At 33.2% G+C, this 24,792-nt stretch overlaps 4 protein-coding genes across 6 annotated transcripts; 2 read left to right on the forward strand and 2 right to left on the reverse strand.

Moving 5' to 3' along the window:
* The first annotated feature begins 944 nt into the window (after positions 1 to 944).
* On the forward strand, positions 945 to 5,525 carry LOC106131292 (uncharacterized). The gene is made up of 3 exons (XM_013330347.2): positions 945 to 2,964; positions 3,064 to 3,284; positions 5,241 to 5,525. The coding sequence occupies exons 1-3, from the start codon at positions 1,356 to 1,358 to the stop codon at positions 5,328 to 5,330; spliced, it is 1,920 nt and encodes a 639-aa protein (XP_013185801.2). The 5' UTR covers positions 945 to 1,355; the 3' UTR covers positions 5,331 to 5,525.
* A 916-nt stretch (positions 5,526 to 6,441) lies between these two features.
* LOC106131293 (chromatin-remodeling complex ATPase chain Iswi) lies at positions 6,442 to 14,635 on the forward strand. Of its 2 annotated transcripts, none has more exons than XM_060944572.1 (17): positions 6,442 to 6,651; positions 6,795 to 7,021; positions 7,245 to 7,502; positions 7,596 to 7,719; positions 8,816 to 9,103; positions 9,422 to 9,635; positions 10,051 to 10,322; positions 10,523 to 10,750; positions 10,881 to 11,126; positions 11,440 to 11,545; positions 11,784 to 11,929; positions 12,437 to 12,543; positions 12,872 to 13,005; positions 13,093 to 13,208; positions 13,301 to 13,521; positions 13,716 to 13,856; positions 13,991 to 14,635. In XM_060944572.1, the coding sequence occupies exons 1-17, from the start codon at positions 6,601 to 6,603 to the stop codon at positions 14,190 to 14,192; spliced, it is 3,081 nt and encodes a 1,026-aa protein (XP_060800555.1). In that variant the 5' UTR covers positions 6,442 to 6,600; the 3' UTR covers positions 14,193 to 14,635. The 2 variants fall into 2 exon arrangements, with proteins under 2 accessions (XP_060800555.1, XP_013185802.1); XM_013330348.2 differs by having other exon boundaries at positions 11,784 to 11,923.
* An 855-nt stretch (positions 14,636 to 15,490) lies between these two features.
* LOC106131294 (CCR4-NOT transcription complex subunit 7) lies at positions 15,491 to 19,428 on the reverse strand. The gene is made up of 8 exons (XM_013330349.2): positions 19,189 to 19,428; positions 18,719 to 18,829; positions 18,239 to 18,348; positions 17,507 to 17,620; positions 17,247 to 17,365; positions 16,722 to 16,879; positions 16,377 to 16,517; positions 15,491 to 16,144 (listed from the first exon to the last, which is right to left on the reverse strand). The coding sequence occupies exons 2-8, from the start codon at positions 18,827 to 18,829 to the stop codon at positions 16,028 to 16,030; spliced, it is 870 nt and encodes a 289-aa protein (XP_013185803.1). The 5' UTR covers positions 19,189 to 19,428; the 3' UTR covers positions 15,491 to 16,027.
* Positions 19,429 to 20,211: 783 nt separating this feature from the next.
* On the reverse strand, positions 20,212 to 24,550 carry LOC106131131 (CCR4-NOT transcription complex subunit 7). Of its 2 annotated transcripts, none has more exons than XM_013330123.2 (8): positions 24,208 to 24,550; positions 24,015 to 24,125; positions 23,825 to 23,946; positions 22,658 to 22,771; positions 22,387 to 22,505; positions 21,578 to 21,735; positions 21,172 to 21,312; positions 20,212 to 20,787 (listed from the first exon to the last, which is right to left on the reverse strand). In XM_013330123.2, the coding sequence occupies exons 2-8, from the start codon at positions 24,123 to 24,125 to the stop codon at positions 20,671 to 20,673; spliced, it is 882 nt and encodes a 293-aa protein (XP_013185577.1). In that variant the 5' UTR covers positions 24,208 to 24,550; the 3' UTR covers positions 20,212 to 20,670. The 2 variants fall into 2 exon arrangements, with proteins under 2 accessions (XP_013185577.1, XP_013185578.1); XM_013330124.2 differs by having other exon boundaries at positions 23,825 to 23,934; positions 24,208 to 24,548.
* Between the last annotated feature and the right edge of the window lie 242 nt (positions 24,551 to 24,792).

Below are 24,792 nucleotides of genomic sequence, written 5' to 3' on the forward strand. Positions count from 1 at the left end.
CAGTCACCACAGACAGACAGTCGAGGCTTAATAGGCTCCCGGTTTTACCTACGGAATTCAAAAAATTAAATCTATACTAATATTATAAAGCTGAAGAGTTTGTTTTGTTTGTTTGTTTGTTTAAACGCGCTAATCTCAGAAACTACTTAACCGATTTGAATAATTCTTTCACTGTTAGATAGTCTATTTATCGAGGAAGGCTATAGGCTACATTTTATCCCGGATTTCCTACGGGAAACGTCAACTATGCAGGTGAAAGTTGAATGAGTCGGCCATCTGCAAGCTTTCCACGCGAACGCTGCGCAAACCAACAAAGATATAGTAAAACAATGTACTAAAGATGTGAAGTACTCATTTTTTGCCACAAAAAAGTCCGCGAGAGCATATATCTATCTCTTAAGGTTTACTTACAATAACCACTTTTATGTTCATTTTTTAAGATTATTTTTTCATTATAAACAAAAGTTATTTTGAAACCAATTTTCTTTAATTCAGTATTAATCCTTATCCAAATAAATATGTTTATTACTTTCGGCATTTCATGTAGACTAAAATTGCCATTTACAGTATATAAATCAGACGAATAGGTTTTAAGATATAGTCGTTATAAGCAATTTGCAGCGAAACATTTAATACGGTGAACCAGCGTTCTTTCTAATACGCGTGACCGCTTGCAAAAATAAATATGATGCCCAAAATAACTATACCACGCGGACGAAGTCGCGGGCACAGCTAGTAACTTATAAAACTCTAACAAAACATTATAATTTATTTTTTGTAAAATTCACAGAAGTAGTTCTTTTAATTAAGACACTCATGCTTAAAAATTTTAATTCAGCCTTCAATCTCCGTATCATTACTATTTCCACCACAGTCAAGAACTTCTAACCATTGTTTTTTGTCTAATCTAAAATCTGCCTGCTGTCTGCCTAGTGTCAAAATTTTCAGTTAGGTATAATTGCACTTACCTACTTACTTGTTTAAAGATATTTGAAACCAAAACGTAAATTGATACTTTAAGTATTTCTTTACATAGTAACCTGGTTGGTACTTATTTTAAAATCCTCGGCGACTAAAAAAAGCTGCTAGAAGTTTGTTTTGTTCGTCCCAACCCCTAACGCTATGCTATAGCCCAACGAAATAAAGAAACTAATAGATAATCGCTACGTCAGTGTCAGATACTGATAGTGACATTGATACTTTCACGTTGGTTTATTTTGATTTGATGCTCATCTTACATAAAATCTAACCTAAACAAGCATTTTCAAAAGTTGATTTGATTAAAATAATCTGACATAAGTACAAAAATAAGTGATTATAAATCTAACATATTATACTTTTTAATTGGTACAGAGATGTCTTGTGTAATGAGAATTTTGTCTAAAGTTCCATTCAGGAATGTTAAGCATGTACTATGGTTTTCGTCTGAAATTCATACAAAAAGTTTTCGTGACTTCCACAGTAATCCTAAATTGTGTTACAAAATGCATTTAGAAAACGAAAACAAATACGCATATACTATAATGGAAAAAAATGGATACTCTATGCGTTTGAGTAAAGATAATAATGTTTTGCCTATAACCACAAATGAATTCGAAAAAATTATACAAGAAAATTGGGCTAAAAAGAAACCAAATGAGTTGATTAACTACTTTTCGCAGTTGGGCACATTTTGCTCGACAAATAATTTGTGTATGTCAAATAAAATGTTTGATAATCTTATAGATAGTCTTACAGACAATGTCAGATATTTATCAGACCAAGAACTAGAATTATTATTTTATAGTGTAACTGATTGGCCTGAAACTGAATCAATAAGAACAAGAAATTATATAGAAATCTGGGCTGCATTAGATGATGAATGTATAAACAGACTACAAGGGTGGTCCTTTGATGATATGCTCAAGTTTACAAGTCTTTTTTTTATGTTAAATGTCACAAGAGTAAGTGAATTTTCTCAAAAATCTGTGCAGAAATTAGCCTCTAAAGCAAAACAGCTAACACATAGTCAAATTGTACAGGCTCTATTTTATATTGGAATTATGAGAAAGTCACCACACGATATGCATAACTTAGAACTCGAATTGGACAAAAGATTCAAAGAGTTTTCTTTAGATGAATTGGCTGTAATGTCTATGGGATTTTTCAAAAGTAAAACTCCAATCAGAGATAATGAAGTAGTTTTTAAAATAATACATAAGATAATGGAAAACTCTAAAGAGATCAATGAAGTGTCACTAGCTGCTCTTTTAAAAATTATTAGATATTCATTGCATACATGTAGGAATAATGAGATTTATGATTTGTTAGATACTTTACAACATGAAGTCCCTCGATTATCAATTATGTGCAATGTTCACTTAGCATTATTAGGGACTGCCACTCTCACTTTACATAAAGAATGTTTACTTAAAGTTGGCAAAACTGTCAGCTCTCGTATTTCTGAAGCAAGATTAAAAGACCTTGAAAGATTAGTGTTAACTTTTGGAATTTTTAATGTCACACTGAAAACCAAAGAATGTTTTTTTGAAAAAGTTATTAATGAATTAAAAAATCCTGACAGGCAAAGTGAAATTGAAAAACATGCTAGAACATATGCTTGCTGTATATCATTTTTTAGTCTTGTAGGAAAATATCCTGTTGACTTGATGAGTAATGTTTTAAGTTCAGAATTTTTGAAAACAAATTATGGAAAGCATTGTCCTAGTTATGGCAAAGAAATTTTAACTATACATACAACTGCTGAAATATTTTGCCCTCAAGCTAAAATGAATCGTCTAACTGATAAATGTGCAATAATATTGGCCAAAAAGTATACAGACTTTGTACCGAGTGAAGATTATGTCAAAAAATATAATGTCAGTGAGAGAATGTTCTTGGACGTTAAGCAATTACTAAAAGAGGCAAGAGGTGGGGACAAATTTGTTTTAGGTGATCATGTACTGCCACATCATCAGAGAGGAGGTAATGACTAGTCCTTATCCTAACACCCTGTTAAAGTTCTCGCATACAGCTCAAGTATTAATATTTCAAATCAGTTTTAAATTTAAATTCATTTTCCAGATATTATCATCTGTAATGATCATGACGGGTTACCAGTTGAGATACCAGAAAATTATAGACGTAACCTATTTGGGTTGGCACGAAGAGTTCCTGATCATAATCATTGGATTGTACTAGTCATAGGAGGCAAAAATGCATTTATATCGGGTAGTGATACACCAACAGGTCCATTCCTTACGAAAATTAAAGAATTAAGGGCATTGGGATATCATGCAGCACTGGTAATGTTTTTTTCTGTACTACTTATGATCCAATTATATACAAATACACACATACCATGTCTGTAACCCTTGTTTAAGGTGATAGAGCCATTAGTCATAGGTCTCTTAAGCCACAGTCATTATCTATAGTAATATTATAAAGCTGAAGAGTTTGTTTGTTAGTTTGAACGCGCTAATCTCTAGGAAGGAAGAAAAAATCTTAGGAACTACTGGTATGAATTGAAAAATCCTTTTTGTGTTGGATAGACCATTTAACGAGGAAGCCTTAAAGAGCAATTAGGAGCAAAGAAATAATGGAAAATTAGAAAAAGAACAGGGTAAATTATTCATTGATGCCCAAAATAACTATTCTACGCAGACAAAATCGCGGGCATAGGTAGTGGCTTAATAACGCTTCTGAGAATCAGAACTGTGAACAGTAACTGATTGCTTCACCTTCACCTTCACCTAAAAGAATGATCTCAAGTTTTTGAACCGTTCCCTTGATCGACTTTTACAATCTGTGCAAAGACAGAAACAGACAACACTGTTTTTTCTACACTACTTAAACACTGTTCGAAATAATATAATTGTCTTTTTGTTAAATATTTAAAAACATACATACATATATATAATCACATCTATATCCCTTGCTCGGTAGACAGAGCCAAGTCTTGAAAAGACTGATATGCCTCGTTCAGCTGTTTGGCTTAACAATAGAATTGAGATTCTATTAGTGACAGATTGCTAGTCCATCGCCTAATAGAAGAATTCCAAGTTTATAAGCCTATCCCTTAGGCGCCTTTTACGACATCCATGGGAACGAGATGGAGTGGTCTTATTCTTTTTTTTATTGGTGCCGGGAGTCACACGGCTATATTTAAACAAGTATGTCGACACAAGTAGCATGCCACACCAAAGGCCGCCCCAATCTCCAGGGTACCAAAGTCATACCATCCGGTCTCTTGGCATCATCCCGAGTCAGACCGCTTGGTCCTAGAACGGCTGGAACATGGATGGTGGCAAGAGCACGGAGGATTATATTATTTAGGGCGCCATGGCGCCCTAAATGGCCGGCACTCCTAGGGCAGTGGTGTCCATAGCCGTCAACGGTATCCCCGCAAGGACTACGATTATTAAAGACTAACGGTATTTCATGTGTTGAGCATTCTGAGATAAAGCAGGTATACGACCCTAGCCACGTACAAAATTAAAAAGAGAGACAGATGTGGTCTCAAGGTTTCACTACAGCATAAATGAAGGGACTGGAATTCATTATACTTATGTATATCTTATATTTTGAATTCAAGTTAAAATTACCGACAGAACAATATTTTTACTTATATTACTGCTACACAGAGTATATACGAGACGTGCTTATGCATATTATGACGCTTGCAACTTTTTGCATCGTTATATCTCAGAAACGGTAGCTTTATTGAAAAAAATTATTGATTCCTTTTTATAGATAACTTTATGATCTACAATCTATGTCTGAGGTAATTTTCCGTTAAAACTTACCGTTTTGAAGAAAATTGTGAAAAACCCATTTTTTTCCCTTTGACCTTGGGTAATTTTTGTCCTTAAACCGGAATCATGGGTAATTTTTAAAATAATGCTTTTGATTGTGTTTTAAACAATTATACTCATTTTCAGCTTGATGGGAATTAATGTAGCTTCATTCTTATTTTTTGGTCTAAATTGACCGGACTACTTACTACAGGACGCGAACTCAACAGCAGTAGCTCAGTAGAGGAATCTCCTTAATTATTATAGGCCTAGCGGTAATAGGGTCCAATAGATATTAAAAGATGTCATTCTCAGAGTTACTCAAAATAGAGAAATAAACCATCCACGCGAAGACCGACATCCGCGCGGACGGAGTCGCGGGGGGAAGCTAGTATTTAAATAATTGACAAAAGCTGAAAAGACCTTGCTGGCTTGGACCATAACCTAATTTAATTTTTTTTTTTTCAGGTTAATTGGACGACATTTAATAATTTGAAAACAAATGAAGCGAAATTTATTTATATTAGTAATCTCATTACGAATAAAGCTTTTAGTTAAATAATGTGTTTAATTATTCTTAAACTACCACTATTAATGTGAAAGTATATAATAAGGTGCGAAACCACTGTACCAAACACAAAATAATTAGATATACCGATCTCTTGGAAATTTTGTTTTACACAAATTTTCATCAAAATAAACCAGAAGCTTTTGCGCATTTATACCAACCAAGGATATGAAAAATAGTTTTAGAAAATTACTCGATGTAACATAGGTACAATTATTTGTCGTTTACTTTTGATTAAATAAAATTTGATTTGCCGTTTCAAACAATCGACTGGTAATCGGTTTTTTATTTTGAATATCACATCCCTAGTCTAAATAACCATGCGGCCAAAATAATTGTACTCGGGTACAGAAGCAACGTGAGCAAGACTTTTATAGGGAAAATCGTCGTACAGTTTCTTTTCTTTACCTCCGATTATTTAAACAAAATATTAGATAAAATAATTTAAGCTACCATACACAGATTATTTTAACAGGCGAACGTTTACTACTAACGCTTAAAACTTTGTTGGTTAAACTGCAAAATTTGATCAATCCACAAATTAGAATAAAAATATCGACCCGGTGCTTGCACGCGTATGTATGTTCCGCTTTTAATCAAATACAAATCGTTAAAAATATTGTCGTAAAAATAACAAGTTAAATGTATCACTAATTTCAATTTTGTTACAAATATGTTAGCAAATTTTTTTCAACAAATTTTGTTATTAGTTTAAAACTTACAGCACATTTGAAGATTTCAACGAAAAAAATAATAAGCAGATATGCCGTTAAAAAAGCTAATGTTTAAAAATTATTTAACGATTTTTTTTAAAGAGGTGGGCTTAGTAACAGCCCTCTTCTGTTATCGATATTGGACTATCGATCGGCAACACTATTAGACACTGCACTACACAACTAGAGGTGTAAAAGTAACGAGAAAAAGCAAACCCGTATGTATTCGTTACTATAAAAATGAGTACTCGTTACTATCGTATCGTTACGTTACTCGTTACTTTTGATACCTCAGTATAACTCAACGAAACGAATCGATTCGTATGTTGGTGCTTGTCAAGCATCCACTTACCTACCTACACTTACTACCCGTTACTCAGTACCAAATACATACAGTACTCTGCAGTACTCTATACACAACCAACAGTCAGTCAGCCGCCATTGCTTTCATATTGACTTGGTTTCGCGCCCGGCTAAAAAAAACGTTTCATATAACATATTATGATCAAGGGATTGTAGTTATTCTTATTTCGTTTTGTCAGACAATATGTCGCAAACTGAAGAAGCCATGGATGTGGGAGATGTCGGCGAAAACTCTGTAAGTAACGGCTATATCGCAAATAAAAGTACAATCACAGATGCAGGCGCTGCCTTCGTCTTAATTTTTTACACCAATATATTATGCTTTCGGTTTTTATTATTCATTTAATGTTCAATTACCTTTGTCATAATGATCAACAGAATGGATCTTCGAGCGATACCACATCATCACGAGGCAAAGAAGGTGATTTCGAAAGTAAGATTGAAACTGATCGTTCCAAAAGATTTGAATTCTTACTCAAACAAACAGAGATCTTTTCGCATTTCATGACAAACACTCCAAAATCGGGCAGTAGCCCTCCGAAAGCTAAAGCTGGGAGACCGAAGAAAAATAAAGATCCTGTGGAGTCCTCAAGTTCTGCTGGAGAGTAAGTATTTTATTTATGTAGTTGTACCTGGCACTATGAGTTTGTTTTAATTTCTAATAAATACTTATCTTCATAAACAAACAAACCTTTTTGGCATTTTACCTTTTATTTTATAGTCTTAGTTTATAAGTTTTGGAAAGCCATAAGTATTTATTTATTGTCTCCATTAGATACGAATAAGGTACTACTTTGCATCATTTAAAAATTTTTCATTAATTTTTAGTCACCGTCATCGCAAAACAGAGCAAGAGGAAGATGAAGAGCTCTTAGCTGAAACCAACCTCAAACAGAAGACTATCTTCAGATTTGAAGCATCTCCCCATTACATTAAGAATGGGGAGATGAGAGACTACCAGGTTAGAGGCCTTAACTGGATGATTTCACTTTATGAGAATGGTATCAACGGTATTTTAGCTGATGAGATGGGTCTGGGGAAGACACTTCAGACAATTTCATTGCTTGGCTATATGAAACATTTTAAGTAAGTTTATTTTTATACCTTACTATGTTTGTTAAACTTCTATAATCACTCAAACATGTATAAAGTGTCTTTTAAATAAATAATATTTTGCAGAAATGTTCCTGGTCCACATATAGTTATTGTGCCAAAATCTACTTTAACAAATTGGATGAATGAATTCAAAAAGTGGTGTCCATCACTGAAAGCTGTGTGCCTTATAGGAGACCAAGAGACAAGGGTATGTCATAAGTTGCCTTTTATATACATATATTATTTTTTATTAGATTTCATTTGCTGTATGACTAAGTTTGTGTGACTCATAAGTCACTGATAGATAATATCAATACAAAAAAACCAAGCTCTCTGTATCATGGGGGGAGATACAAACATTCAGATGAACAGAAATTGTAAAAATCAGATTTTTTTGTGTTTGGTTGGTCTTACAATATCTATCTAGTCAATTGAAATTTTAATATATTTGTGATAAATAGAGATGAAATGGATATATGGCCACTATTCAGTATCTGGCCTATCCAGGGGCATTAATACTATCTGGCCAAATACAAGATAACTGAATTAAAAAATGATCATGATAAAATTTTTTTTTAAAGAAATTATGATATTTTTTAAAATTAATAATCTTAGCGTCTAATCAATTTATTACAATAAAAAAAGAAAGGAAAAGATTTGTATAGAAATATAAGTAGTTTTAGATTAAAGTAAAAAATTAATTAGTACTCATACTGCACTAAGGGCAAAATATGGTGAATAAAAACCAATTTCTCTGCATTGAGAGTTAGCAGGCAACAATAAGACATTGAATGAAAGAATTGCTAACTTCGCTCATCAACGAAAAGACCCGAAGCGAAACCGAGGCCACCCAATGTTTGCGGCCTATGCATGTATGTGTGAGTTGCATCAAACGGCTGGCGGATATGCCGCCAGATATGCGGTTGGCCGAATATCCGGCCAAACCACTATCTGGCCAAACTACTATCCACTATCCATTTCATCTCTAATATCTATGAATTATTCAGTTCTGAATCTGAAGCTGAAACAGGTGAACTCAGTTAATGGGCACGTTCAGCTATTTGGCTTAATGATAGAATTGAGATTCAAATAGTGACAGGTTGCTAGCCCATCGCCTAAAACAGAATCTCAAGTTTGTAAGCCTATCCCTTAGTCGTCCTTTTACGTCATCCATGGGAAAGAGGAGTGGCCCTATTCTTTTTTGTATTGGTGCCGGGAACCACATGGCATATTAATATTATATTATTTTATTTTTGAAATTGTACTGATAGTTTTTTAAGTTACATTTTTTAAATTTGTTTTAGAATACATTCATACGCGAGACACTGATGCCTGGTAATTGGGATGTCTGCATCACATCATATGAAATGATAATAAGAGAGAAATCTGTATTCAAGAAATTCAATTGGCGTTACATGGTCATTGATGAGGCCCACCGCATAAAGAATGAAAAGTCTAAATTGTCAGAGTTGCTTCGGGAATTCAAGAGTATGAATAGATTGTTGCTTACTGGTACTCCATTGCAAAACAACTTGCATGAACTTTGGGCTTTGCTCAATTTTCTGCTACCAGATGTGTTTAACAGTTCTGATGTAAGTATAAATAAAAAGGCAAATCATTACTATTCTATTCTAAGTATAATTAATATTGTGAAGTTGACGTTGTTGAAGAAAATGCTGCAGTGCAGTTTGTTACCGCTTCTTCTGCACTGACGCCTTGGAAGCGGCAGTAAACTTAGTTTTTAAGTAATTTATTTGACGTCAACCAATGTTGTTAAACCATACGTTTTGACAATTATTAAGCAATATAATATAGTATCCTATAATAATGAATAAAAATTTTGAATTTGAATTTGAAAATTATTGATTCTTTGAACCTTCTTAAGTATTTATTGTTTAAATTAATTTCAGGACTTCGATTCTTGGTTTAATACAAATGCGGCCCTAGGAGACAACCAATTGGTCTCCCGCCTGCATGCTGTCCTCAGACCGTTCTTACTTCGGCGTCTCAAGTCTGAAGTAGAAAAGAAGCTGAAACCTAAAAAAGAGCTTAAGGTTTATGTGGGATTAAGTAAGATGCAACGTGAATGGTATACAAAGGTACTAATGAAGGATATTGATGTAGGTAAGTCCTAATATTATGCTGGCATATTATGATGGCACAAACCATATTTTATTTTTTACATTGTGTGAATTTTGTAAGCATATGTGGTCCAATCATCAGATAGAACTATCTTTTTGTATTTTTTTATCTATACTGATATTATAAAGCTGAAGAGTTTGTTTCTTTGTTTCCGACTTTTTCCGCGTCCGCGTTCTCCATTATTTCTTCGCTCCTAATAGTTGCAGCGTAATGTTATACATATAGCCTTAAAGCCTTCCTTGATTAATGGTACCAGTTGTACCAAACAAACTCTTTAGCTTTATAATATCAGTATAAATATGTATATTTTAGCGTGTTCAAACAAACAAACTCTTTAGCTTTGTAATATCAGTATAGATATGTATATTGACATGTATGCTTTATTATAATTTTCCAGTGAATGGTGCGGGTAAAGTGGAGAAGATGAGACTGCAGAATATTCTCATGCAGCTACGTAAATGTTGCAACCACCCGTACCTGTTTGATGGTGCCGAGCCAGGCCCACCTTACACCACAGATGAACATCTTGTCTACAACTGCGGCAAATTGGTCATTCTAGACAAGTTGCTCCCCAAACTGCGGGAGCAAGATTCCCGAGTTTTAATTTTCTCACAGATGACAAGGATGTTGGACATATTGGAGGACTACTGTTTGTGGAGGCAATATAAAGTAAGTTTGAAAAGTATAACCCTGCTATTTTTATATTGTATTTTTTATATTCTGAGGCGCCTAATATTGAATATTTGCTTTAATTATTTCTGAACGTTTTTGTTTTACTAACGCTAAAAGGTAAGTTTCCGAAATATATAGATAACTAATAGTATGAAGATTAACGACAGTCAGTTTAAACATATTTTTTTTTATTACAGTATTGTCGTTTGGATGGCCAAACACCTCATGAAGACAGAAACAGACAAATAGAAGAATACAATGCTGAGGGCAGTGAGAAATTCATTTTTATGTTATCCACGAGAGCTGGCGGTCTAGGTATCAATTTGACTTCGGCGGATGTTGTCATTATTTATGATTCCGATTGGAATCCACAGATGGATTTGCAAGCTATGGACAGAGCTCATCGTATTGGACAGAAAAAACAAGTAGGACAATATTACCTAATATATTTTTGTCGTTTTTGTATTAACTGATATTCTAATCACTTTTCTTGCTTCAATGTTCGTTGAAAAATGATCGCTAAGAAAAAACTACTAATTAGGTATATTTTTCTAGGTGCGAGTATTTAGACTCATCACAGATAATACAGTTGAAGAAAAGATTGTGGAGCGTGCAGAAGTGAAGTTGAGATTGGATAAATTGGTCATCCAGTCTGGACGACTTGTCGACACTAAGAACCAACTCAACAAAGATGAGATGCTGAATATGATCAGGCATGGAGCTAATCACGTTTTCTCTTCAAAGGATTCTGCCATTACAGATGAAGATATTGATACTATTCTGGCTAAAGGAGAATCAAAGGTAATAAAATTAAACACACAATATATACAAGTTTTTTTTTTCAGATTTTAGGTACTCATGCCGTTTTCAATATTAACATACAAACTTTTCAATTTGTTTTATAACTACATATGCATTATTTCTTGTAAATGAGTAATGTTTTGTGCAATAAAGACATTACAAACAAACAGAAATAACTAATATTTGTATACAATTTTTTGAAATGATTGGTTTAGTAGACAATATTTTAAGGTGTAATTTAACATTTTTTTAATTTGACGTTCTTTGAACCAAAGTTCCACATGAAATTAATTTGTAAAAATTGAATTTATAGACAGAAGAACTGAAGCAGAAGTTGGAAAGTCTTGGAGAATCTTCGTTGCGCGCTTTCTCAATGGACACACCCGGAGCTACGACTGACTCGGTTTATCAATTTGAAGGTGCTGCTATTTTATAGGCGCATAAGGGCAAAAGCCACATAATATTTTCTGTTATAATTGAACTTATTTAAGGCAAAGTGTGGCCTTTATGAAAGTCATAATTTATTTACTTTGACAAGTCTGGTCATTGTGTATGGAAATACCATACCTACTGATAATTTCAATTAGCTTAGGTATAATCATTTTAATATTATAATACTAATTATTCATTTCTCTAACGCTTGTTTTTTTGAAATAGGAGAGGATTACAGGGAGAAGCAAAAAGTTATACCTATCGGTAGCTGGATCGAACCCCCTAAACGTGAGCGTAAAGCTAATTATGCTGTGGATGCATACTTCAGGGAGGCATTGCGTGTGTCTGAACCTAAGGCTCCGAAGGTACAGGTAAATAAGTGTAAAGAGCTAAAAGTGGAACGCTCCGTCTTTTTTGGTATTGGTGGAGGTGTTTTTAACTACTATTATCATCATTCATCTATGTAACTACATGTATTTGATTAGCTCTTTATACTGATATATATTATTCTATCATCTTATATCTACTGCATACATGTATTTTATTTTCATTGCTCTTTCGCTAAGAGTTAGCGTTATGAAATAAACTTCCAATAAAAATATTATAGATATATTTGTATGTTGGGGAAAATTTTATGAAAACTGTACTTTTACCACATTTTAGATGGAAATTTGTTGAATAGTGGCGTCGGTTAACGTCTATTTTGCAGTAAATGAACCTAAGCGAATGGGCCTTGAAAGCATAGAATTAACTATTCATGTTTTCTTATTTATTACTTGTAGTTTCTTATGATAAGTAAATCTAAATATATATTGGCTTTCTCTTTATGGTAACTCATTGTTTCATGTATTTAAAAATATTTTTGTTTTATATAACAGGCTCCACGGCCGCCAAAGCAACCAATAGTTCAAGATTTCCAGTTTTTCCCACCACGACTATTTGAACTGTTGGACCAAGAAATATATCATTATAGAAAGACTTTAGGGTAAGGAATGCAAAACTATATATGTTACAAAAGTACATATTTCACAATGCTATAAAAATGTTGGATTTTGTTGGAAATAAAGTTAACCTCTAATTTTACTCTGGCTTTGTAGGCAACCTTCTTTATGTACGCCATAGCAACGGTTGATATGGTTTAGTAACTGATAATCAACTACTTACATATGAAGAGCTTTTAACAGTATTAACACATATTGAAACAATTATGAGTTCACGACCACTCTGCGTACTGCAGGAAGAACCGCATCTCGATTTAACTTTGAGATTATACTTTCTACAGGCTTTATATAAATTTACTTCCAATTTGACAGTTATAAAGTACCTCGCAATCCTGAATTGGGTCCAGATGCAGCTAAGATCCAAAGAGAAGAGCAACGAAAAATAGACGATGCGGAGGCTCTCAGCGAAGAGGAAGTTCAAGAAAAGGAACAACTTTTGACACAAGGTACTTAATCTAAGTGAATGCAACATCTATTGATAATCTTGATAAAAATAAGTTTACCTGCAATCAATACTTCTTTTATACTTACAGGTTTCACCAATTGGACAAAGAGAGATTTTAATCAGTTTATAAAAGCAAATGAGAAATACGGCAGAGACGACATCGAAAATATTGCTAAAGATGTCGAGGGAAAAACACCAGAAGAGGTAAATGTACTTTTTGATATTAGGCTGATATGGTTTTGTGCCCTTCTTTTGTTATGTAAAATTAAATTCATTATGTTAATAAATTATTTTAGGTTATGGAGTATTCAGCTGTATTTTGGGAAAGATGTCATGAACTCCAAGACGTCGACAGGATAATGGGCCAGATTGAGAGGGGTGAGGCAAAAATACAAAGAAGAGCTTCGATCAAAAAGGCATTGGATGCTAAAATGGCTCGTTATAGGGCACCGTTCCATCAACTAAGAATATCGTATGGCACAAATAAAGGGAAAAATTATGTTGAAGAAGAGGATAGGTAATCAATCATTAATTTTAAGTGATGTTCAAGATGTCCCAAAATCAGAGTTTGAATTATTCAAAATTGAACTAGTCCCCAAAGCTAGATCTGTTTTTATTACATTAGACTTTAGTACAAAAAAGGTCTTGACGAAATTTCCAATCAGTAAATTCTTTTAAATCAGTTAATGCTATTTATAACAAACATTCTAGATTCCTGGTATGTATGCTTCATAAGCTGGGTTTCGACAAAGAGAATGTGTATGAAGAGCTTCGGGCGGCAGTACATGCGGCGCCGCAGTTCCGCTTCGATTGGTTCCTCAAGTCGAGGACTGCGGTCGAGCTACAGCGCAGGTAATCAGCATAAAAGAGGTTAATTTTCATAAGCAAAAGCAATTAATTTGTTTTCTTTATTTAGTTCTTCCAAAATTTACTTTTCTTCTTCATTACATTACATTAGATCTTTACAAACACCCGATTATTTGCAGATGTAATACGCTTATCACGTTAATCGAAAGAGAAAATCAAGAGTTGGAGGAGAAAGAACGAGCAGAAAAGAAGAAAAAGAGTGGAGTCGCTAATCAAAACACGCCAGGAGGGAATGCGGCTGGCAAAGGCGCCAACACCGGGAAACGCAAAGCGGACAATACTCCAGACACCGCACAGAAACATAAGAAAAAGAAGAAGTAGTAAAAGAACACAAGATCTGAACTCATTTAAAAATGCAAACTGACAAATAGACATAATACTTTTTTACTACGCCGAATATTATATAATAGCTTCGTTTCTATTACTATTTCTAAATTTCTTATTTATTTCACAATTTTTACTTACTGTGATTTAATGTAGAAAAGCATGTTTGTTTTTAATTTCCAGATTATAATTAAATTTTTTCCCTTTAAAACGAAGTTTGTAAAACACCATTAGCCTCATTTGTGGGCTACAATTTAGTTTTTAATTAAACGCGCTAGCCCTTCGCTTAATACTTAGGTACTTAAAAGAACATTCCCACTATGTTTTGAGATAATTGTTGAAATTGATTATTTTATGCAAAATAATTGTAACTATTGATCAGTTGTCGAGATTTGGCATGTCATTTTGTATTGTAATAAAGTGAAATTTTAAATGCTTAAGTAATTTTTTCATTAATCTTGTTGATTTCCAGCCATGAACCGGTAGATCTACCCAATTTTCACGAGAATTTAAAAAGTAATAAATACAGTAACAAATAAATACTCCGTGTTCTATTTGTATAACACGGAATCACCGATTGTTGCACGGTTTTCACACTGGAATAGGGAATATTAAGGAATAGTGACGGGCCGAGCCCAGCTCGATCTAATTCAGAATGTAAATTTTTTTGTGAAAAGTACCTAACCAAAAGGGGCCATTACCATATCTTTAATACAGTAGCTGAGGGTTCTTCATGAGGTACAGACTTCAGACCTTTGATTTTTTATATTAAATGAAGCGGCCCACATATTTCATATTTTTAGTAATGTGTAGTATGTCGATCGAGAATCTTTAATAGTTTGGTTGGGCTATTCTGTTTTCTAATGAGGGTCACCATGTACTTCAGATCTCCGATTATCCTAGTTTTTATTGTTTACCCTTATGTGGCCGAATGCGAAACTGTTTTCGCTTAACTTCGGAACTAAATGGCCTACAGACTTGAAATCATGGATTTTAGCTTGCTAGATGACAAAAATATCTGCATTCTGGTCTTATCCAGAGGTCCCCAAATATTGTCGGGGCCTGAAAATGGTTCCAGTAAAGGATGGTACGGCAGTGTTTGCTTTCGAGTTCGACTAGGCGGGGACACTGCCGTGCCCCCAGATGTCGAAACAATAGAATCAGTTCCTATGTTTCAACACATCCAATAGCATGTCACCTCAACGGTCGTAGCAGGAGAGAGCTTGGCATCTTTGATTTCAAATTGCAACGTCATCTTATAAAAAGGCAGAGGTTTATGTTACAAAAAATATATAGAAGAATTGAAATCTTTATTTAAAGATAAATTGAAAATTAGTTTTTTATTCAATAAGTATTAGTAGATACTTTGACTATTGAGATCACATTTATAAATCAAAAGCCTTTTAAGCAATAGTTTAAATTACACATACCATACCTACGACTAGAGAAAAGCATATTCTAAAAATTGTACAAAATGTTTTGGTTATTTAACATTACACATTCTAAGATACTTATGAATCCACTCATTACTATAATGTATAAGTTCTCCATTCTTCACACACAGTTGCATTATACTATTTATAAATTATACAGGTACATATTTTTAACGCGCACGTAACGTACTTTTATTAAATCTCGGAACGTTTTGAAACATGTTAAATGATCTGTGGTTCGAAAAGTCAGAGATATAATGAAGGTACGTTACGTGCTTGTTTAATACTCGTACCTGCATTATTTGTATAGACTATAACGTTTTTATTTGACAATAATCAGTCGTTGATGGGGAAGCCTCGCGGTTGTGGCGTAAGGCTAGATACACACGAGTCTCCCGATCAAGAAGAGTTCCCACTCTCGCCGTTGTCTTGGAAGTTATTTACACTAGTTGAAAATGGCGCTCCTAATCCATAGAGATGACCGCTGGTGCTTTCGATATTGCCGTCAAAAAATATCTGAAATTTGCATAGCACAATGATTCAAACAATGAGCTGAGAATAATTTTATAATTATTGCAATAATGATGTATCTCTATGGTATCATATACATATTATGTCTTTCCAGAAATTCCAGTAAATAAAACCTATTTCTCCTGAATGTTCTGTCAGTCTATCATATATCATCAAAATAGGTACAGTAGTTTTTGTGTGAAAACGTTATAAACATAATTTTAAACATAAGACATACTTCTTTAATTTTGAAGAATGCCATCCCAGTAAGGTGCGAGTCGGAGCCGGCCTGGTGCTGCGGTCCAACCCGCCGTAGTTCCAATTGGTCCGCCACTTCTTGCAGGCCTCCTTTCAGGTTCTTGCACAACTTCATTAAATACTTGTAATAAAAAAGTCTATTATAAGCTTTGTAACAACATACATATATCACATATTAATCCCTCATAGGGTTGACAAAGCCAACTACCTCGAAAAGACAAAAGATCCATGTTCAGAAAAGAACAAAAAAAGGGACTTTTTCTTACAAAATTTGCATTTTAAATCCTCAATTTTTAGTAATCATTGGACAACTAGTTCAACTTACTTTTACATCATAAACTGTCGGGAAATACAGCCTGAGACTGTCAAAGAAATCATTTTCTTCTTGGGGTAAGTTCTGGTCAGTAAGCAATTTCAACAGGTAGCCAAAATCATATCCAGAATGAAAGCTCAGCCAGTTTATATTATCCATTAGAACTATACCTGAAAAAGTCATAAGAAATTATCAATCTTATTCCTCTTGTCACTGTGGGGTAACTCAAAAGGTCGACAAACCAAATATCTTTCTCTTTTTTTGTTAATTGTACTGATGGAAATAGAGGGGGAAGGGGAGGCATATGCATTGTATAGCTTTTGCTGGTCTTAGTGTCAGCGAACCACCTTAGATATGATTGAAAAAACTTCTATCAAATTGTGACTTCTATTAATGATTGCTTTGTTTCTCTAGTCATGTTTATGGTTTTGTATTACTCAAATGGAACATGCAGGTGTTATCCGTAAGGAGGGATACCAAAGGATACGAGAGTTAAGTAAATTGCTGTTTATCCATTAATAATAATTTACTACCTACCTGAAGACATCAAGAGTTCGGCAAATTCCAGTGGTTCAATACCATGCTCTTCATGTTCCCTAAATTGCAGTCCAGAGTTTTGCAACAAATCTATTGAATCTTGGGCATACATGTCTTCCCTAAAATATCAAAAAGAAGTAGTTAATATATTAAGTAATGTATGGATGTGTATAATAAAAAAATCTACATTTTTATACAATATTCATATTTTTTGTTAAGTAAAAAATTCAAGATGTAGATATATTGAAAAGTTGACTTACTGCAAGTTGAATTTGAAATTAAATTGCCAGGTGGTACAACCAGGGGGTGTTTTACCACTTTCATCCATAAATGTCAACCCCAGTTGAATTATTCTCAATAAATCCACATTACATCTAAAATGATTTAATGATTTACTGACATATTGATGCACAGCAAAAATTGTATCTATATAATACAGGGCTGAGGCGCCAATTTTATGTATAATAGATGAATCTGCTCATTCCTTAGTCACCTTCCACAACATCCATAGAAAAGAGATGCAAGTAGTCCAAAATGCTGGGAACCATGGTGCAAATACATGGTGTGTAATAATATTAAAATTTTGCAAGCACCACTTTGAGACAGAAATGATGGACCTCATCTATTTTTTTATAATTATAAAGAACTAGCTGTGCCTGCGACTTCGTCCGTGTGGAATAGTTATTTTGGGCATCATTGAAACCCTTAAGGATGAATAATTTTACCCAATTTTTTTTCACATTTTCCATTATTCTTTGCTCCCATAAGTTGCAGCGTGTTGTTGTATAGCCTAAAACCTTCCTCGATAAATGGTCTATTCAACACAAAAATATTTTTTCAATTTGAACCAGTAGTTCCTGAGATTACTGCGTTCAAACAAACAAACTTTATAATATTAGTATAGATTGACTTATCAGTGAGATGGACACCAGCATTCAAGCCAATTGCTGAGATCTTAAAGAGAGAAAATTTTCATTATGTTATATGTATACCTTAAAAGTTGATATTGGTAATCAGCAGTTGACCTGAATTCTCCAATGGGCCGGGCTACAACTCCTGGAAACTCTGTATCCATTGCCACCCAGTGGTATTTTTGGACAATCTGTTCATTAAATATAAACTTAAAAGATACATAATTTTTTTCACACATCACATGAACAATTGTAAGTAGAAATTTATATTTAAAAAATAGATACATTTTAACAATCTCTTAATTTTTTTTCTATAAATGTATCCTATAATACTTCTTGTCTATGGTTAATTCATATAATATTTAAGTTTTTGACTTTGATTTAGTATAAAAAGTTAGATACACAAATCCACAACAAAAATGTGTTGCACCAAATGACTGTCCACTCAATGTATGTATGAGGTTGCCTTTTCATTCAGTAGCACTCATCCCCTCTGAGTGTAAACAAGCTGCATTGCTTAGTTTTTTATACTGTATCAAAGGCTTTTGATTTATTATGTACCTGTCTTATCACATGAAATTCTTCATGCAAGTTATGATTCCAAACATTTTTAATGGAACAATCATCTTTTATGACATTTGATACTAATGTACCAAAACTAGCAGCAGGCATCTGTAAATTGGAAGGAATGATGAAGAGATTAGGCATTCAATAATATCATAGGGTCTCATTGTTAATATTCTATAGGCGAAAGCTAGTAAGCATAAAATAACGGCACTTTAGAATAGGACCAATTGTTTACATTCTCATGAATGTTGTAAAAGCATGACTAAGGGAATATGGATCCCCTGCAAAGGTTGCCGAGATCAAACGGTTTCGTGTAAAAACATGACTTACCCAATAATTCATGATTATGGCCAAACAATCCCGAATCCCTCTCCAGTGAAGTCAAGATGGAATGGGTGTTTACGACAGGCCGAAAAAGGAATGGTTTAGAAAACAAAACTTTTAAAATAATTTATTATACTTACATTGCGTGGTGTCGATTTTAGGTACTAAATATTACCAATTTAACACTGTACTTTCGAATTATTATTAAATTCGATAGTGAAACTTGTGTTCGTATTCACTTCATTTATCTAGAAAGATCGCAATTCAATTTTAAAAGAATAAACGGCCATGTGAATTATTTCTCATTTATTATTGTAATTATTAGAAAAATTAAATGAAACTGAATCAAAAATTTCTTTCTCTCATTTCACTGATTTGATTTGAAAAAAATTTTGGTGACAGTGACAGTAAGGCAATGAAAATGACAGCAACATAACGTGACTTTTATAGTTTACTAGCAAAGCATCTCTTTGCAAAGCATATGCATACATAACACATATTTTAAGAGAAAAATATATGTAGGTACTTAACTCCGACATACGCTGCCCGTTCCATTTGGATCTTTAAAACTCGTTTTACTTTTCGACCAACTAAAAAAAAAGAATAGGACCACTCCTCTTTCCCATGGATGTTGTAAAAGGTGACTAAGGGATAGGCTTATAAACTTGGGGTTCTTATTATAAGCGATGGGCTAGCAACCTGTCACTATATGAATCTCAATCTTATCATTAAACCAAAAAGCTGAACGTGCCCTAAGTCTTTTCAAGACTGTTGGCTCTGTCTACCCCGCAAAGAATATAGACGTGACTATACGTATGTATGTACCGACTAATAACATACTTGGTCGGAAAACATGGGTGCGGTTTGCAAAGTAAATCCCTACTATTATAAATGCGAAAGTAACTCTAGTCTGTCTGTTATTGCCTAAAGAAACTATTGAACCGATTTTGATATTTAGTAGAGAGAATTGACCCTGAGGAAACATAGTATAGGCTCCATTTGACTGCGAAAAAGGGGAATAAGGGGTTAAAAGCAGAGATGAAAGATTGTTAGTGAACTTTTACGACGAAGTCGTGGGCAACGACTAGTATTAAAATTAAAAGTTAAGGAATTATATTTTTATTATGTTTCTTCAAAACAATAGATATCAAACTAAATACTTATAACAAAAGAAAAAAGGGCTTAGACAAAAAATACATGTCCTTATGTCTATTTGTATAAAACACATGTACAAATAATTGATCAATTTGTTTCACTTGAAAAACTGACAAATATTATTTTAAGTATCAAATAAACTTTTTAAATCCTATAATAAAAATATATATTGGTCACCTTTTCAAGTTTACAGCATATTATGAGAAAGTTTCTTTTATTGCATGCAAATTATAATGATAAAATAAATTCTTGATTATGTATGTACTAAAATGAAATAATTTTTGTCACATTCTGATTTGTCTTTACAAAATGATTTTAAAATAAATTTATAATAAAGAAAAATAGTTCACAAACATGGTTCAAATATGTACACAGCACTTTATTTTATGACACTTTTTCCACATGCCTAACCACTGGAAGAGACATGGCTTCAGCGTGAGTTTGACCATAAAAATAAATTCCGCGCATCAAGAAGAGTTACCATTCTCACCATTGTCTTGGAAATTGTTGACATTTACTGAAAATGGTGCCCCGAGTCCATACAGGTGGCCACTCGAGCTTTCAATGTTGTCATCAAAAAATATCTGAAATCGTAGAAGGAAATAATATATTATAATTACCAGATGGGTGTAAAGATTCCTTCAAGGTTGGGGATAAAAAACTGGCATTGCGTTAACTAGAAAGGCTGTAACTGCTATAATCAGAACAAGTTCATAGTTGTCTTTTCCTCTTATCATTGCAAAATTTTTAACTGCATTCTCACATGCAGGCTTTAAAGTTTCTTCAAGAAGTTTGAAAGCCATTATTATGTGAGATTACTTTATCAATACGCTTTACCAATGAATTAAACCAAAGACAATTTAGTTTTAGTCATTACATTCTGTATTAAAACCAACCAGTTCTTTCACTTTGAAGTGACTATAGGTTTAACAAAACTATCACAATATGTCATTTACACAAACACTCACTTCTTTTATTTTGAAAAATGCCATTCCTGTGAGATGAGAGTCAGAGCCTGCTTGGTGTTGTGGACCCACTCGTCTTAGTTCAAGCTGATCTGCCACCTCTTGAAGTCCTCCTTTCAGGTTCTTGCAAAGTTTCATCAAGTACTGAAATAGGTAATATGTCGGTGAATTATACATAGGAATGTGAAATATGAAAGTCACCAATTTTGTGACGTATTACTATATCATTATAAAAATACGAATGAAAATTTGATAAATTGAACTAAAATTTTTATTCATTCCATTAATTTAACTTTGTCAACATATTTATCGCAATATTTCTCCATTGACAGAATTTCTCACTATTAGTGTATTTTCTGAACATATGTAAGTTTTCTTAACAAGATATTGTTATGTAGAATATACTTACTTTCACATCATATACTGTAGGAAAATATAACCTTAAACTTTCAAAAAAGTCATTCTCATCCTGGGGTAGGTTTTGGTCAGTCAGGAGTTTCAATAAGTATCCAAAGTCATATCCAGAATGGAAACTTAGCCACTTTATATTGTCCATGAGCACAAGTCCTACCAAGAAAAGAAAAATCTTGTTAGACGTTTTCTGAATTACTTCTAAAAGCACTATACTTTGCAGCATCTGAATGTTGAGGAGGGTCGGACAGGATTTATTTTTTCTGCAGATAAAAATTTGAAAGAAATCATTTAATATATATTTTTTGTGGCACCAATGGTTCAGTTTCATACACCATCGATACATACAAATAACTAGGGACCCGTTACGGCTTCTCATTAGTAGCATTTATAGATACCTTTCTCAGAAAACCCTCTTTCCAACATTTCAAATAGGAACAAATTCCGCCCACAACTTTCTAGCTTAGTACATACATACAGACAGAGAAAATAGAGCGCCTTTATTACATGCCTTTATTACATTATTTATTACATATTGCATAACTAAACATACATAGATTAGGCACTTTTAATATGCTTGAGTCTGCTGTACTTAAGCTGTTAGAAACGCTAATTAATATTGCCATATTACCATAAAAGTTGCACATATCAATGTTTCTTGAGAATCCATCACCTGTCAGTAATAAAAAGTGTTGGCAAAGCAAGTTGTTGATTATTTAGTGATTAATTTGGAATGAAAATATTTTCATGGATCGCTTTGTATATTAGTAATGGTACACCAAAATCATGTATACCGAAATGAATTACCAGACGACATGAGTAATTCTGCAAACTCAAGTGGTTCAATGCCATCTTCTTCATGTTTTCGAAACTGCAGTCCCGAGTTTTGTAGTAAATCAATGGAATCTTGTGCATACATATCTTCCCTGAAATTAATTACATTGATAAATATAATATGTTTGGAAGGCCATGCTTAGCTGTTGGCTCTGTCTGCCCCATTTAGGATAAAGACCTAATTAATATATACTTAGTATATATAATAACATTTAAAATAAAAACAAATTCATATAATACTTACTGCAGGTTGAATTTGAAATTGAACTGCCAAGTGGTGTAACCAGGGGGAGTTTTTCCATTTTCATCCATAAAAGTAAGACCCAATTGGATTATCCTCAACAGATCTACATTACATCTATAAAAATGAAAAAGGTTTTATTGTATTTTAAGGAATTAAAATATTAAAATAAAATCTATTATATCACTCAAAAACAGACTAGAACTTTATTTTAATGCATATGCTGGGTAGGTCATAGTAATACATACAGGACACAAGTTGAACTGCAATGAGTTTATGACTGACATGATGGGATATTAATGCAACAATGCCTTTTTCCAACTGCGCGAAGTAAAGGTAATATATATATGAATACATGTATGTATGTTTGTTCATATATGGCATTGTAAAGACCAACTGACTTGGCCAATTTTGAATGATACATCAATCAATTTGTCCTTTCAGTCTTTTCAAGACTGTTGGCTCTGTCTATCCCACAAGGGATATATAGACATGATTGTATGTATGTATTGATTTGTTTTAACCTCTTGTCACTAAACATATAACTCTCTCCCATCGATCTGGAACCTAATAAAGGATGTCATGTTACTACCCAGGTAACTACAATGAAGTCCTGAGGGCAAAGCCTGAGCCATCCCCTCTTCCCTTATCCAGAAATCCCCTTTAAGTAGCTAACCTAACTTTTCCATCTTATAGTCATAATACCGCAGTCATTGAACTAAAAAGTCTAAAATAAAAAATATATTGTAAAATTTAATAAACCAAAATGAGTAAAAATAAATTAATATAAAAAGAAAAAAAACATACCTAGTTGTTTGGTATATACATAATGTATAAAGTACCTACTACTGAATAATGGCACCACTAAAATAGGTTTATATTTGTCCATTTTTAAACCAATTCAAAACTTTTGAATTTATAATTCAATTTATGTGTGAATAAATTACATAATATATTATATTATTAAATAATTATATCAATGGATCAATTATTCAATAGTACTTAATACATATCAAACTAATGGACTTGTTTTTATGCAGTTTGGTCACTTTGTTTTTTACAATATATTTTTTATTAGCATAAGTAGGTAAATGTGCCATACAAAAATCTATTATTGTTTAATTACTAGGTTGTATTAAGTTTTTAAACAGTTTTAATGGAAAATTTTACCTCAAGAGTTGATATTGATAATCTGCAGTTGATCTGAATTCTCCAATAGGCCGAGCAACCACTCCAGGAAATTCAGTATCCATTGCCACCCAATGATATTTTTGAACAACCTGGGGAACAAACTAATTGTAGCTAAATTAAAGGAAAACAATGTGAATTATAAGTTATCTAAACGTAAGTGACTACAAACCTGTCTAATAATTTGGAACTCTTCATGAAGGTTATGATTCCAAACATCTTTAATGCCACAGTCTCCGTTAGCCGGTAATTGGGCCAGAGAGCCAAAACTTGCTGCAGGCATCTGGAAAAAATTAAAGATTGTAGAATACTGGGAAACGTATGCAAAAAAAGAAAAACAAGTCAACTCTACACAGTTATTTTACCTTAAATCGGTTGTCTGCTTCTGTATGGGTAGATTCTTCCGGTTTTTTCGACGCCGTGGTTTTTGTTTTGCGGTATATTGTGCCAAAATTAAGTAAAAATATTCTTATTCCAGCTTTTGTAAACGAAAACAGTTGCTTTATAGGTTACGGCTTTAAGATCATAGTACATTGGGAAACACAAATATGATCTTGTATATAAGTGTTTATATTTAGTCACGATAAGTAATAAACTGGACAGAAATTCGATGCCAGCTGAAAAACTAAATTTACAAAATAAAATACAGAAATACTGCAACTGTTGCCAAACGCCATATTTTTTTATCTATTGTATTTTTTTGCTTTTTTGATGGACATTCGTTTCATTTTCGTACAGCTTAAATTTGTCTATGGAATAAGGCTCGTTTGATAGGTGCTTAGTGCGTGTACATTACGTTAGTAATTGTTTCGAGACGTTACATTAATAAAACCTGTTTTGAAGTATATGCTTTATTGTGGGAAACAATAATTTATTTGTAAAACAAAGGTATTTTCTAGGATAGAGTACAAATGTCCCAAGTGTTACACAAGTCGTCGTCACGGTCGAGC

Source organism: Amyelois transitella, chromosome 6 (assembly GCF_032362555.1).
Source record: "Amyelois transitella isolate CPQ chromosome 6, ilAmyTran1.1, whole genome shotgun sequence".
In the NCBI taxonomy this organism is placed as follows: domain Eukaryota; kingdom Metazoa; phylum Arthropoda; class Insecta; order Lepidoptera; family Pyralidae; genus Amyelois; species Amyelois transitella.

What these genes read in the sequence shown, in the direction of transcription:
- LOC106131292 (XM_013330347.2), top strand. Translation starts at nt 1,356, where the DNA reads ATGTCTTGTGTAATGAGAATTTTGTCTAAAGTTCCATTCAGGAATGTT. An exon ending in GCCACATCATCAGAGAGGAG is followed by an intron (nt 2,965 to 3,063) that starts GTAATGACTAGT and finishes TTCATTTTCCAG; the next exon opens with ATATTATCATCTGTAATGAT. An exon ending in TGGGATATCATGCAGCACTG is followed by an intron (nt 3,285 to 5,240) that starts GTAATGTTTTTT and finishes TTTTTTTTTCAG; the next exon opens with GTTAATTGGACGACATTTAA.
- LOC106131293 (XM_060944572.1), top strand. Translation starts at nt 6,601, where the DNA reads ATGTCGCAAACTGAAGAAGCCATGGATGTGGGAGATGTCGGCGAAAAC. An exon ending in TCCTCAAGTTCTGCTGGAGA is followed by an intron (nt 7,022 to 7,244) that starts GTAAGTATTTTA and finishes ATTAATTTTTAG; the next exon opens with TCACCGTCATCGCAAAACAG. An exon ending in TGGCTAAAGGAGAATCAAAG is followed by an intron (nt 11,127 to 11,439) that starts GTAATAAAATTA and finishes TTGAATTTATAG; the next exon opens with ACAGAAGAACTGAAGCAGAA.
- LOC106131294 (XM_013330349.2), bottom strand. Translation starts at nt 18,829, where the DNA reads ATGCCTGCTGCTAGTTTTGGTACATTAGTATCAAATGTCATAAAAGAT. An exon ending in CGAACTCTTGATGTCTTCAG is followed by an intron (nt 16,880 to 17,246) that starts GTAGGTAGTAAA and finishes TGACTTTTTCAG; the next exon opens with GTATAGTTCTAATGGATAAT. An exon ending in CATTCTTCAAAATTAAAGAA is followed by an intron (nt 16,145 to 16,376) that starts GTATGTCTTATG and finishes TGCAAATTTCAG; the next exon opens with ATATTTTTTGACGGCAATAT.
- LOC106131131 (XM_013330123.2), bottom strand. Translation starts at nt 24,125, where the DNA reads ATGCCTGCAGCAAGTTTTGGCTCTCTGGCCCAATTACCGGCTAACGGA. An exon ending in TATCAATATCAACTCTTGAG is followed by an intron (nt 22,772 to 23,824) that starts GTAAAATTTTCC and finishes TCATTTTTATAG; the next exon opens with ATGTAATGTAGATCTGTTGA. An exon ending in CATTTTTCAAAATAAAAGAA is followed by an intron (nt 20,788 to 21,171) that starts GTGAGTGTTTGT and finishes CTACGATTTCAG; the next exon opens with ATATTTTTTGATGACAACAT.